Source organism: Amyelois transitella, chromosome 10, assembly GCF_032362555.1.
Source record: "Amyelois transitella isolate CPQ chromosome 10, ilAmyTran1.1, whole genome shotgun sequence".
Lineage (NCBI taxonomy): Eukaryota > Metazoa > Arthropoda > Insecta > Lepidoptera > Pyralidae > Amyelois > Amyelois transitella.
Window position 1 is genome coordinate 1,076,748 of NC_083513.1, and position 14,865 is coordinate 1,091,612.

General features: G+C 38.0%; 2 protein-coding genes across 2 annotated transcripts; both read left to right on the top strand.

Moving 5' to 3' along the window:
* Positions 1-1,903: 1,903 nt before the first annotated feature.
* Positions 1,904-6,087, top strand: LOC106136742 (synaptic vesicle glycoprotein 2A-like). The gene is made up of 6 exons (XM_013337384.2): positions 1,904-1,937; positions 2,529-2,690; positions 3,228-3,390; positions 3,890-4,011; positions 5,156-5,394; positions 5,941-6,087. The coding sequence occupies exons 1-6, from the start codon at positions 1,904-1,906 to the stop codon at positions 6,085-6,087; spliced, it is 867 nt and encodes a 288-aa protein (XP_013192838.2).
* A 1,015-nt stretch (positions 6,088-7,102) lies between these two features.
* Positions 7,103-10,443, top strand: LOC132902160 (uncharacterized). Its single transcript, XM_060946214.1, has 5 exons — positions 7,103-7,165; positions 8,114-8,279; positions 8,666-8,822; positions 9,336-9,463; positions 10,364-10,443. Exons 1-5 carry the CDS (start codon positions 7,103-7,105, stop codon positions 10,441-10,443), a joined length of 594 nt encoding a protein of 197 aa, XP_060802197.1.
* The last annotated feature ends 4,422 nt before the right edge of the window (positions 10,444-14,865 follow it).

Here is a 14,865-nt window from a genome sequence, read left to right on the forward strand (position 1 = left end):
GTAACGTTTAACATTCTATACGGGTTAGGTTCCCCTGCAAAGGTAGCGGAGGTCAGACGGGAGTCGCTTCGTGTAAAAAACTGACTCACCCAATCCTCCAGGCTCCTCTCCAGAGCGGTGAGGATGCAACTGGGACTGAAGCCTGGACGAAAAAGAGGGATATCGATTCTTAAAATAGATAAACCCTAGAATAATTTAGTTACAAACAAAATACTTTGGCCTGTATGTATGTACTATAGGTACATACATATAAATATTATTCACATAAGTAAGAGATGATGAATCATTCCGCCTTTTGCTTTCTGAGAAATAAAATGTTAATTGTCCTTATAATTTAAATTCTCACAGTCTCTTACGCCTAGCCAATAGTAACCAGCTTCCTACAAAGCAAACCAATTTATGATGAACATACATACATACATATGGTCACGTCTATATCCCTTGCGGGGTAGACAGAGCCAACAGTCTTGAAAAGACTGAATGGCCACGTTCAGCTATTTGGCTCAATGATAGAATGAGATTGAAATAGTGACAGGTTGCTAACTCATCGCCTAAAAAGAGTCCCAAGTTTGTAAGCCTATCCCTTAGTCGCCTATTACGACATCCATGGGAAAGAGATGGAGTGGTCCTATTCTTTTTTGTATTGGTGCCGGAAACCACATGTCACCAATTTATGATGAACGAACATTAAATTCTTTAATTCGGTAATTTGTTCCCGAATTATTCCTTCCCGTCTCCAATTTGAATACTGACGTCCATGCCTCGTAAATTTTGAACATCATCGTGGGTGACTAGACCTCCCACATACCTATAGTATCATCGTATCTGTAAAGGGTAGAAATTTCGTATATTTAATGTCTATAGGTTTTATAATCACCATAAAATAATGTTAGGTACAGCCTCCATAGCATAACAGGCGCTAAAAAAAGTGTCGTGTGGTTCCTGGCACCAATAGAACAAAGAATGGGACCACGCGACTAATAGATAGGCTTGTAAACTTGGAATTATTCGTTTAGGCGATGCGCAAGAAACCTGTCACTATTTGAATCTCAATTCTATCATTAAGTCAAACGGCTGAACATGGCCCATAGGTACTTGTACTTACATACATACATATGGTCACGTCTATATCCCTTGCGGGGTAGACAGAGCCAACAGTATTGAAAAGTCTGAATGGCCACGTTCAGCTATTTGGCTTAATGATAGAATTGAGATTCAAATAGCGACAGATTGCTAGCCCATCGCCTAAAAAAGAATCCCAAGTTTGCAAGCCTATCCTTTAGTCGCCTTTTACGACATCCACGGGGAAGAGATGGAGTGGATCTATTCTTTTTTGTGTTGGTGTCGGGAACCACACGGCACTATTATGCACGTATTTACTATTAAAAATCTAAGCTAATAATCTAAGCTAGTAATCTAATAATGCTAATGAATTCGTGTGGTTCCCGGCACCAATACAAAAAAGAATAGGACCACTCCATCTCTTTCCCATGGATGTCGTAAAAGGCGACTAAGGGATAGGCTTATAAACTTGGGATTCTTTTTTTTAGGCGATGGGCTAGCAACCTGTCACTATTTGGATCTCAATTCATCATTAAGCCAAATAGCTGAAAGTGGCCGATCAGTCTTTTCAAGACTGTTGGCTCTGTCTACCCCGCAAGGGATATAGACGTGACCATATGTATGTATGTATGTAAAAATGTTTTATAGTAAGGTTATTGAACCTAATGTTGGCAGAAAAGGGGGAACCTTGCGTTGTTATCGTAAGATGAACAATAAAGAAGACGTGCGCCCCTCTTAACAAAAGAGTTTCTGATTTTTAATATATCTATGAAACTCTTCTATTTACTCTATGATATATAACAGATTCTCCTTTCATCATCGGTAACATCAAAATTCTTGTATGTCAAAATTCGAGGACGCGTTTGAATTAACTGGTAAGTTTAAGCTTTTATTTACAAATTCATTCATTCATTCATATAGTCACGTCTATATCCCTTGCGGGGTAGACAGAGCCAAAAGTCTTGAAGAGACTGGTAGGCCACGTTCAGCTGTTTGGCTTTATGATAGAATTGAGATTCAAATAGTGACAGGTTGCTAGCCCATCGCCTAAAACGAGAATCCCAAGTTTATAAGTCCATTCCTTAGTCGCCTCGTACGACATCCATGGGTAAGTGATGGAGTAGTCTCAGTAACAGTGCATATAAATATTTTAAGTGTAAGTGCTCTTAAATTATTTATAGTTAGTTATAGTACTAGTATCTAACAGTGCCGTGTGGTGTCCGAAACTTTTATAGAATTATTCTGTTAAACAGTACATACATATAGAATAATTATAAACAATCTATCCGACGGCCTCTGTGGCGCAGCGGTAGTACGCTTGTCTGTTACACCAGAGGTCCGATCGATTTGACGTAACGAATAAACTTAAAAATACGCTAAACCGATTTCGTTTAAATTTGTTACACAAATAGAATAGACCTTTAGGAATAACATAGTGCTGAATCTAGTCCGGAATAATCTTCCAGGTTATGGATGGTTCAATCACTTAGTGACCTTTACATCAGGACTGGTACTCCTTTACACCATGGAGGAGTCCCTGGGCATAGGATACATCATGACGGTGGCTGAGTGTGACCTGAACCTTACGGTCATGCAGAAAGGGTTGATCAATTCAGCGGCTTTTATCGGTCAGTCAATTATTTAGTTATAAAGGAAACTTCTATAAAGTTCTCGGCACCAATAGAAGAAGAATAGGACCACTCGTAATTTAAATTACTCGGCTTGTAAACTTGGGAGCTAAATTCTATTATATAGGATACAAGGATAAAAAATCATTAAGCCAAACAGCTGAACGTGGCCTATCAGTCTTATCAAGACCGTTGGCACTGTCTTCCCCGCAAGGGATATATATGTGTATGTATGTAAACTACTATTAGGTAGCGAAACCCTAAATTAAAATTCAAAATCACAATTAAAAATTAAAGGTTCGCGCAGGCGAAAAGCTGTGAATCAAAGCCATACTTATATAATAGAGTGAGCTTCTTCACCTGAAAATATTTCAAATGTTCTGACATAAATGGCCGTTTGGATACGATACAAGCATCGATTGCTGTATTCTTTTGTGTGTTGTATTATAAAATAGATGAAGATCCAAGACCCGAGGTGAAATAGTTCGTTTCTAGTCATGCCCTGGTCTAGATTCGAACCCGTGATCTTGTTTTCAGGTATCCTTTCAACCGGCATATGGTGGGGCTACCTGAGTGATCAGTACGGTAGAAAGAGGGTCATGTTGCCTGCACTCCTCACATCTTGTGTCATCTCTTTCTCTTCTACATTCTCCACTAACTTCATTTCTATGTTCTTGCTTCGGCTTCTCACTGGATGTTTGTAAGTTGTTGAGACAAACGCCTTGTTATTTATTTATAGTTAAACACGTATATCGATTTTTGCTATTTTATTTTGACAGGCGCTTAAGCCGTAGTGTACCTTCTCGGTTTATTAAATACTTAGAATACGTCCCCGTACTAATAGAATAAAGAACGGGACCACCCCATCTCTTTCCCAAGGATAACATAAAAGGCAACTAAGGGATATGCTTATAAAACTGGGATTCTTTTAATTCTGTTATAAAGCCATACAACTGAATGTGGTCTTCAGAGACTGTTGGATTGATATTCAAAAAACGATAGGTTAGTCCATTGCTCACATGAGGAATCCTAAATATATAAGCCAATCCCTTAGTCGCCTTTTACGACACCCATGTGAAAGATATGGAGTGGTTCTATTCTAAAGTGCTGAAAACCAAACCAACAACACTTAACAATTTAAAATACTTTTGTCTTTACAATATTGTAAACTTAATTTATGACAAAAGTTATAATTTCAGAGTGTCAGCGTCCAGTGCAACAGTATTCGCTTACGTTGGAGAAATGCACGACAACACCAGAAGGTCTACGGCCATCATGTATTCTTCTACTGCTATTGCTGTCACATTCATCATATTGCCAAGTGGGTTCAACTGGTTTTCCTACTATTAGTAGATGGGCAATGTGTCTGTGCCGTGTGATTCCAATAATAAAAAAAAAAAGGACCATTCCTTCTTTTTTGCATGGATGTCGTAAAAGGCGACTTAGGGATAGGCTTAATATATATATAGGAAGGAAATCCTAATCCTAGCTATTTAACGTAGGTAGTATAAGAATAATCCTGGTTACAACCTCACCCGTACGGTACAGAGGGGTTAGTGCGAGTTCTACTCGCTCAAACGCGTCGAGCAAGTAAACGTTTAACGCGAGTTTGTATGGAGTTGCATTAGTGCCATCGCGTTACCACCAGATGGCGCTGATCAAATCACATACAAATTCGCGTTTACTTGCTCGACATATACATACATACTTATGGTCACGTCTATATGCCTTGCGGGGTAGACAGAGCCAACAGTCTTGAAAAGAATGAATGGCCACGTTCAGCTATTTGGCTTAATGATAGAATTGAGATTCAAATAGTGACAGGTCGCTAACCCATCGTCTAAAAAAGAATCCCAAGTTTGTAAGCCTATTTCTTAGTCGTCTTTTACGACATCCATGGGAAAGAGATGGAGTGGACCTATTCTTTTTTGTATTGGTGCCGGGAACCACACGGCAGCTGACGTTTGATCTAATAAAACTGGCACCAACCCCCCCCAGGTCTTTGAACCAGAATCCTGGATTAGATAAGTCAAGTTGTCACACGAAGCTACTGTCGTTTGAACTCATTTGCAGGGAAAATCATGATCCCTTAATCGCCTCTTACCACATCCACGGGAAAGCGATTGCGTGGAAAACGTGTCTTGTCTATTGTTGAACTCACAAACAGATCTTATTAAAGTACCGTGTGGTTCCCGACACCATTACAAAAAAGAATAGGACCACTCCATCTCTTTCCCACGGATATCGTAAAAGGCGACTAAGGGATAGGCTTATAAACTTGGGATTCCTCTTTTAGGGCAATTGGCTAGCAACCTGTCACTATTTGAATCTCAATTCTATCTTAAAGCCAAATAGCTGAACGTGGCCTTTCAGTCTTTACAAGACTGTTGGCTCTGTCTACCCCGCAAGGGATACAGACGTGATTACATGTATGTATGTATGTATCTAATTAAACTCATTTACAGTCCTGGGCTGGATAATCCTCAGCGATACCTGGTCATACAACCTTGGCATAATCACGGTCACACCTTGGAGGGTGTTCATGTGGACCTGGTTATTCCCTGGTCTGCTAGCAGCCCTCATTCTGGTGTTCCTACCTGAGAGTCCAAGGTTCCTCCTGGCCAATAAAGGGCCGGAGGAGGCGAGGGATGTCCTGGCGCAGATGTACGCGAAGAATTTGAAGAAGAAGAAAGAGGAATATCCTGTGAGTGTTGGATAATGAAGTTTCTTCTTTTTCTGATAATTTTTATGTGATCTCCTTAATGTGCCTTGTGGTTCCCGGCACCAATAAATAAATAGTAATAAATAAAAAAATATTTATAAAGAGTATAATGCAACGTGAAAGTTTTAAATCGTAAATAAGTAAATTTTAGATTAAAATGTGAATCCGTGGTGATAGTATTGTTCACTCTCTGTTTTAGTTGTCTCCTACGATGTCTGATTGTCCCTAGTCTACTCCTAGATCTATACTATCTATACTTATAGGTATTATAAAGCTGAAGAGTTTGTTTGTTTATTAGAAAGCACTAATCTCAGGAACTACTGGTTCGAATTGAAAAATAGATACGATATACCATTTATCGAGGAAGGCTTTAGGCTATAAAACATCACGCTGCAACCATAAGAAGCAAAGAAATAATGGAATATGTGAAATCTGTATGATGAACTTGAGGGCTTGAATGATGCCCAAAATAACTATCCCACGCGGTCGAAGTCGCGGGCACAGCTACTACTTAATAAATTGTTCCAGGTAAAAACAATATCTGACGCTGCAAAAGTTGCCACAAAACACGGGTTCAAAGTCGCGTTCACGAATCTGGCCCACCTGTCCAAACCACCACTACGCCGCTGCGTTCTATTGTCACATACCAGCATGTTCATGATTTTCATGTTGTGAGTACCTCCTTTATAATCAAGTGAGTTATGGATCGACGGGTTGTTTATGAGATCTTTTTAATTTTGGTAGGAGTGGGAAGGCCTAGACGAACGTATCTTGATCATATTAAGGACGTCCTGGCAAAGGGTCAGGTCAAGATTACCCGAAACCGCCGAGCTTGCATGAAAAGAGTTATGAATGTGGATGAAGCGAAGGAAGTATGCAGTGATCGTGGCAAGTGGAAAGATGTAGTCTCTGCCTACCCCTCCGGGACAGAGGCGTGATTTTATGTACCTATGTATGTATGTATGTTTTCATTTTCCAAAATTTATACTACCATTTACTTGGCTGATAATCACGATTACCTAAACGATGACCACATCGTAAAAACCAATATAATCCTAATTCCTAAAAATAACCTTAAAAAAATCTTTTGTTAAAGAAAACCGCGTCCAATCGATATCTTCCTTCTTCGAAGTCGTTAAATTATTTAAATTATCAAAACACTTTACTCATCAAAATCGGTTCAACGCAACGCGAGATAATCGCGGACATAAGACTATGGTTCCCGAGGAATTTGCGAAAAAAACCTGTATTCTTTTGTTGGTGACGCTAAATGAATGCATGTAAGTGGCGCTAAGCTAATACTCAGTTATACATTAGACATACATACATACATATGGTCACGTCTATATCCCTTGCGGGGTAGACAGAGCCAACAGTCTTGAAAAGACTGAATGGCCACGTTCAGCTATTTGGCTTAATGATATAATTGAGATTCAAATAGTGACAGGTTGCTAGCCCATCGCCCAAAAAAGAATCGCAAGTTTGTAAGCCTATCCCTTAGTCGCCTTTTACGACATCCATGGGAAAGAGATGGAGTGGTCCTATTCTTTTTTTTATTGGTGCCGGGAACCACACGGCACAATTTATTTACACAAATTATACATTAGATAAGATAATAATTGAATTAAAAATTATTTCTAGAAATAGCGGCCTTTACACGTGGATGCCTGACATTCTTCATGTGGTATTCATGAATTTCGACTCGGAAGTCAGCATGTGTGAGGTCATGATGGATAATTATGCCAGTAAAGATGTAAGTAAAGTATCTGCCGTGTGGTTCTCAATGGAGGACATATATTTAGTGACGTCTATATCCCTTGCGGGTTAGACAGAACCAACAGTCTTGAAAATACTGATAGGCCACGATCAGTTTTTTGGCTTATTGTCAGAATTAAGATTTTAACTGTATCAGATTGCTAGCCCGTCGCCTTAAAGAAGAATCCCAAGTTGATAAGCCCTAACCCTTTGTCGCTTTTTACGACATCCATGGAAAAGAGACGTAAGAATTATAACTGTTTCTTTATAAATATGACATGTAAATTACAGCTCCTTAGTCATATGTATGTCAGGATATAAAACGCGCACGTAACGTACGAGTACCTTTATTTTATCTCGGACGTTTCGAAGAACGTTACAATTATATTTTTAAATAGCACTGTCACGGAAAACGTTGTTTTGCCATATTAATATTTTTTAAGTATTTTCTAATTTAACAACCCCTATCACTAAGGGGTATGAAAAATAAATTGGCAAATTCTCAGACCTACTCAATATGCTCACAAAATTTCATGAGAATCGGTCAAGCCGTTTCGGAGGAGTACGGGAACGAACATTGTGACACGAGAATTTTATATTATAATATCTAATCCAACGAGAAAGTTTAGTATCGGTCATATTTCAGAGATGGTCATGTGGAGAGGATGAATGAAAGCAGGTTGACTAAGCAGATATACAGGGAGAGTGTGGAGGGAAAGGTCGGGGTGGGAAGACCTAGACGAACGTATCTTGATCAAATTAAGGACGTCCTGGTAAAGGGTCAGGTCAAAAGTACCCGAAACCGCCGAGCTTGCATGACGAGAGTTATGATTCTGGATGAAGCGAAGGAAGTATGCAGAGATTGTGGCAAATGGAAAGAGGTAGTCTCTGCCCACCCCTCCGGGAAAGAGGCGTGATTTTATGTATACATGTATGTATATTTCAGAAAACCACCAGCTTGACATTTCCCCTCTCGGAATCCAAGAGTTGTGATGAGAAGCTGGTCCACTTCATGGTGTACCCCACGTCTATGATCATGGGTATAATGTGCGCCGTTTGCTACGTAGCTATCGGGCAAATTGTGAGGAAATACAGCAAAATCAAGTTTTATTGTAAGTTATTTTGTTTGTGTGTACCTAGTGCCGTGTGGTTCCCGGGCACCAATACAAAAAAGAATAAAGACATACATTCATACATATATATGTCACGTCTATATCCCTTGCGGGGTAGACAGAGCCAACATTCTTGAAAAGACTGAACGGCCACGTTCAGCTATTTGGCTTAATGATAGAATTGAGATTCAAAAAGTGACAGGTTGATTACCCATCGCCTACAAGAAGAAGCCCAAGTTTGTAAGCCTATCCCTTAGTCGCCTTTAACGACACCCATGGGAAAAAGATGGAGTGGTCCAATTCTAAATAGACGGGAATCACACGGTTAGCAAAAGCGATGAATTTCACTAACAATATTATGATTTTGACTAATATATCTTGTCCAGGTGTCATGCTAGCGTCTTGCAGCATAATTCTGGCTATATCAGCCGTGATAACCATACCGTGGTTGGCCGTGATGATGTTCATAACAGGGGTATGCTCAGGCGCCACGGCGTCCTTGCTTTCGGCAATATCTGTGGAGGTGTTCCCTACAAATGTCAGGTAATTGCTTCGATTGTTAGTTGGAACGAAACCCCTATATTGCACGTAAATTTGTAATAAAAAATTTGACCTAAACTTATGATGAGTTAAAGAAAAAAAGGCGGACAAGAGCATTTCGCGAGAGAGATTTTGGTGCGGGGTAGAGTGTTTTTTTTTCTATTCATCCATATAATCACGTCTGTATCCCTTGCGGGATAGACAGAGCCAGCAGTTTTGAAAGGCTACGTTCAGTTGTTTAACCTAATGATAGAAATAAGATTCAAATTGTGACGGCATGCTAGCCCATCGCCTATATGAAGAATCCCAAGTTTATAAACTTATCCCTTAGTCGCCTTTTACAACATCCATGGTAAGGAGATGGAGTGGTCCTTTTTTATATTGGTGCCGGGAACCACACGGCATTTTTGTTGCTTTACGTGTATTGAAAAGGTGTCGTCTCCTGCCTGTCAATTATTTGCCTCAGGGATTTCATTGTAAGTTTTGTTTGTTTGTTTGTAAGTTTTCGTTTTTCAGGGCACTGGCTTTATGCACGTTGTATATGTTCGGACGTCTCGGCGCCGCTGTGGGTTCAAATTTGATTGGTGTGGCTGTTCACCAACACTGCCAAGTGTTATTTCTCACTATGACCTTAGGAACAGCTGGTAAGTTGTCCGAACAATATCTGTATATGCATGTATGTATGTAGGTACATACATACATGCATATAATCACGTCTATGTCTTGTCCCTTGCGGGGAAGACAAAGGCAACAGTCTTGAAATGACTGATTGAGCCACGTTTAGCTGTTTGGCTTAATGATAGAATTGAGATTCAAATAGTGACAGGTTGCTAGCCCATTATCTAAAATAAGAATTCCAAGTTAATAAGCCTATCGTATACCGCCGAGCTTGTATGAAGAGAGTTATGAATGTGGATGAAGCGAAGGCAGTATGCAGAGATCGTGGCAAGTGGTAAGAGGTAGTCTCTGCCTACCCCTCCGGGAAAGAGGTGTGATTTTATGTATGTTTGTATGTAAGCCTATCGTTTAGTCGCCTTTTACGACATCCATGAGAACGAGATGAGTGAATCTATTCGTCTTAATTTTATTGGTGCCGGGAACCACACGGCAACTGCAATATTTTGTAAAGTGCCTGTCGAATACCATATAACATGTAGGCAACCATCTTGCTAGACGCCCTTAGCAACGGTTGCTATGGTTTTGTTAGTCAGAGATATGTCAAAAAATAATTTTTATTGTAAAAGCTTCTCAATTATTATGTTCATAATATAATTATTTTAAACTGATTATTTTCTCCTCTTTTCTCCTTCTTTCTTCTGTAGGAATAAATAACTTTTAATATATTATACTTCCTACAAACATAACTAATATTATATTAACTTATAACTTACATTAACTGGTATAATAAATTTCCCCGTTTTTGTCACATCCTAGATAAATGGTCTATTCAACACAAAAAGAATTTTTCAATTCGAACCAGTAGTTCCTGAACAAACTAACTCTTCAGCTTTATAATATTATAGTATAGATATTAATGATTTCAGCATCAGTTCTGCTGATGTGTCTATGGCCGGATCCAAAGTTGGTGCGATCTGATATGGAACAGCATGGCTTCGGCTACTAATAAAGACGACTCTAATCGTAATTATACTCTTGAAATGGTATTAAAAGTAAGTTTGCTTGAAATATTTGTTAGTTACTTACCATTAATTTATTTATTTAAAACTTTATTGCACAAAAAAATGTACAAAAGGCGGACTTTATGCCGTTTGGCATTCTCTACCAGTCAACCAGCTGACCAAACTTTAAGTTGCTGGTGCGTTAAAGTGCACATGCATTAAGTTATTAAGTGTCTGAATAAACTCGGCATGGCTATAGCAACTTTTCGAGATTATCAGTTTTGTCTACCCCGTGCCCGTCTCTGACGTGTAGTTTCCGGCACCAATTAAAAATAGAACCACTCCATCTCTTTTCAATGGATATATATATATGTATATATATATATATATATATATATATATATATATATATATATATATATATATATATATATATATATATATATATACACATATATATATATATATATATAGACAAATTTCAAAAGAAAAAGTTCCTTGTTATCCATGATCGATAACAAAATGAATAAAATCATTCTGAGCACATATCATTACCAACGTAATTATGTGAAGAATCACGACGTTGTCCACATTATATCGTAAATTACAAACGGAAGAATACAAAGTTTACATATACGAGTATAATGAATTCATTGATCAAAGATTTGCTTTGAAATGTATGCACCCAAAGTACATACATACATATGGTCACGTCTATATCCTTTGCGGGGTACACAGAGCCAACAGTCCTGAAAAGACTGATTGGCCACGTTCAGCTATCCCTTAGTCGCCTTATACAACATCCATGGGAAAGAGATGGAGTGGTCCTACATTATAAAATGCCGAGAACCATTCCTATTTGAATTTTGTTATTCTGGGTCTTCAGCTACCTACATACCAAATTTCATCGTAATCGGTTTAGTAGATAGTTTTTGCGTGAAAGAGTAACAAACATCCATACTGACATCCTGACATTATAATATTAGTTAGATCAATATTGATATTTCAATTCGTGCGTGTATTGTAATTTTATTGCATTATCATAAATATAGCTGCTATTATTATAAAAATAACTGCTTTGTTTCAATAAAATCGATTAATTAACCATTAGTTATACCTTATAGTATGTAAGGAAATATAAATATTATATTTATTTGCGTGAGATTGCGGCCTTGAAGTCAGTTTGCCGTGTGGTTCCCGGCACCAATACAAAAAAGAATAGGACCACTCCATCTCCTTCCCATGGATGTCGTAAAAGGCGACTAAGGGATTGGCTTACAAACTGGGGATTATTTTTCTTGGGCTAGCAACCTGTCGCTATTTGAATCTCAATTCTATCATTAAGACAAATAGCTGAATGTGGCCATTCAATCTTTTCAAGACTGTTGGCTCTATCTTCCCCGCAAGGAATATAGACGTGACCATATGTATGTATGTATGTAAGTCAGTAGTGGCTCTGACTTCCCCGTAAAAAATGAAGCGATGTTAATGTCTGTGCGTGCGTGCTAACTATTAGTTCGATGTCCATTAAAGCTATTCCAAAGTCAATTCACAACTTCGAAGTATAACATAATATATATATATATATGTTTGTATATTTTATCGATCGGACCCCGAGCTCTCAAGGTCACGCACATATAATACACAAGCTGTGCCCGCGACTTCGTCCGCGTAGAATAGTTATTTTGGGCATCATTGAAGCCCTCAAGGATGAATAATTTTCCCCGTTTTTTTTCACATTTTCCATTATTTCTTCGCTCCTTATAGTTGCAGCGTGATCTTATGAGTATATAGCCTTAAACCTTCCTCGATATATCGTTTTTTCAACGCAAAAATAATTTTTCAATTCGAACCAGTAGTTAATGAGATTAGTGCGTTCAAACAAACAAACTCTTCAGCTTTATAATATTAGTATAAACTAAAGCCTTCCTCGATAAATGGTCTGTTCAACACAAAAAGAATTTTTCAATTCGAATCAGTAATTCATGATATTAGCGCGTTCAAACAAACAAACTCTTCAGCTTTATAATATTAGTATAGATGTAATTACATATTTTTGATAGACAGAGCCAACAGTCTCGATAAGACTGAAAGGCCACGTTCAGCTGTATGGCTTTATGATAGAATTGAGATTCAAACAGTGACAGGTTGCTAGCCCATCGCCTACAAGAGGAATCCAATGTTTATAAGCCAATCCCTTAGTCGCTTTATACGACATCCATGTGAAAGAGATGGAGTAGTCCTATTATTTTTCTTACTTATTTTCAGTGCGTTTTGTACTACTAAAGCACTGATATCATAATTTATTAATTGGCTCTGTCTACCGCGCAAGGGATATAGACGTGATGACATGTAGGTATGTATGTTGTAATTTTTTTATAAGTAACGCCAACTTCGACTAACGCAAAAATACAAATAAGGTTATTTACGTAATGAACACTTCATTCATACTTGCATCTTTTTTAGCAACGGTGCTAATTAAGAATCCTTATTAACACAGTGTCGTACAAAAAATTTACGCTTCATACGCACAACGTAGACCGCGCCGCGCCTTTTAAAATAGGATCACTACATATCCCATGAATGTCGCAAAAGGCGACTAAGGGAGGGGCTAAAGCATAGGATTCTTCTTGAAGGCGACGGGTTAGCATCCTATCTGTATCTCAATTACATGATTAAGCTATACAACTGATCGCGGCCAGTCTTTATGACTGTTGGCTCTGTATACCCCACAAGGGTTATACACGTGATTATATGTATGTAGTTCTACCATAAAAAAAGTCTCCGTCTCCTTGGCCTTACAATTAGCACCCGTTTGGCATTACGCCAAAATTGCGTAATAATACTGTATTTATAAACTACGCGTCCAACGCTCGCTACTTTGTTATGTGCGTCTTAAAACGTGGGTACGAATGATGCAATGTATGCGATCCAAATTATACCGTTCAACGCTGAAAGGGATTTCAGTCGTGTGACGTCATCGAAGACATTCGTTAATATTGTAAAGGTCGACGCGTAGTGAAACAAAATGGCCGCGCCCAACGGCAATCGACATTGGAGTTTTTTTTTTTTCAGCCAGTGTTTTCAATTATTTTTATAGGTAGGGTAAACCAAAGAGTAATTGCCCACAGACAGTGATTACTAGTTTTTAGAAAAAAAAACTGAAACAAAGGTTGTGTTCTCAATTGTTTCGAATATAATTTACTAGGTTACTCTATGGTCAATTTATACCTACATAGTATACTTACTTTTGCCTAGGGCGCTCTCGTGGAAATCCCTAAAAATAGTCTATGTTTGATTAAGGATAATTAATTATTATTTTTGGTGCCGTGTGGTTCTCGGCACCAATAGAAAAAAATATAGGACCACTCCACCTCTTTCCCATGGATGTCGTAAAAGGCGACTCAGGGATAGGTTTATATAATTGGGGTTCTTCGTTTAGGTGAAGGGCTAGCAACCTGGCACTATTCGAATTTCTTTTCCATCACATTCACACAGCTGAACGTGGCCGTTCTGTTTTTTTTTTTCTAGGCTCTGTCTACCTCGTAAGAATAGAAGTTTTTATATATATGTGAGAAAGAATGTGCAAAACTCCATTAGAATTGGAGGTCCCGGGTTCGAATCCCGGCCAGGACATGATGAGGCACTAACTTTTTCTAATTTGTCTGGGTCTTGGATGTTTATCTACATAAATATATTTTTTTAATATATATAGTATTGTTGAGTTATTATCTCGTAACACAAGTCTCGAACTTACTTCGAAGCGTACCTATACAATCTGAATAATTTTTCTCGTAAAAATATATTTATTATTATTTTAAGGAGATATTTGTTGGAAATTATTTACCTGTCGTCTTCACATCTTCCGTAAAAGAGTCAAGAGATTTTACTATTGAGAGAATGTCATAAAGATTGATTAGTACAGTGTTATCCAATTTACAAACAAACGCATGTGATGTGCATACAATATTTCAAGATAAGATAGATGATTAATATCACCCGTTGATTATATAATATGTATATATATTATATGGTTTTTACTACAAGGTTTTTTGTCCATATAGTGCCTTCATTGTAAGAAAAAGAATTTTCTTTTTTCTTTGTACCTATTTCCTTCAAAAAAAAGAAGTATTTGAAAATTTTGATTCTTCAGCTTTTTGTATAAATAGTCACGTCTTTATCTCTTACGGGGAAGGCAGAGCCCACAATATCAAAAATACTGGAAGGCCACGTTTAGCTGTATGGCTTGATAATAAAATGAGATCCGAGATGAGTCGCCTTTTACTACATTTCGTGTACTCTTGACCTGAATTTTTGCCTTAATTATTTTTGTTTACATAATGCATCAGTTCCCTAAATTTTTTTAATTTTTTGATTTAAATGTAGTCTCTGCCTATCCCTTTAGGGAAAAAGCATGATCATGTACC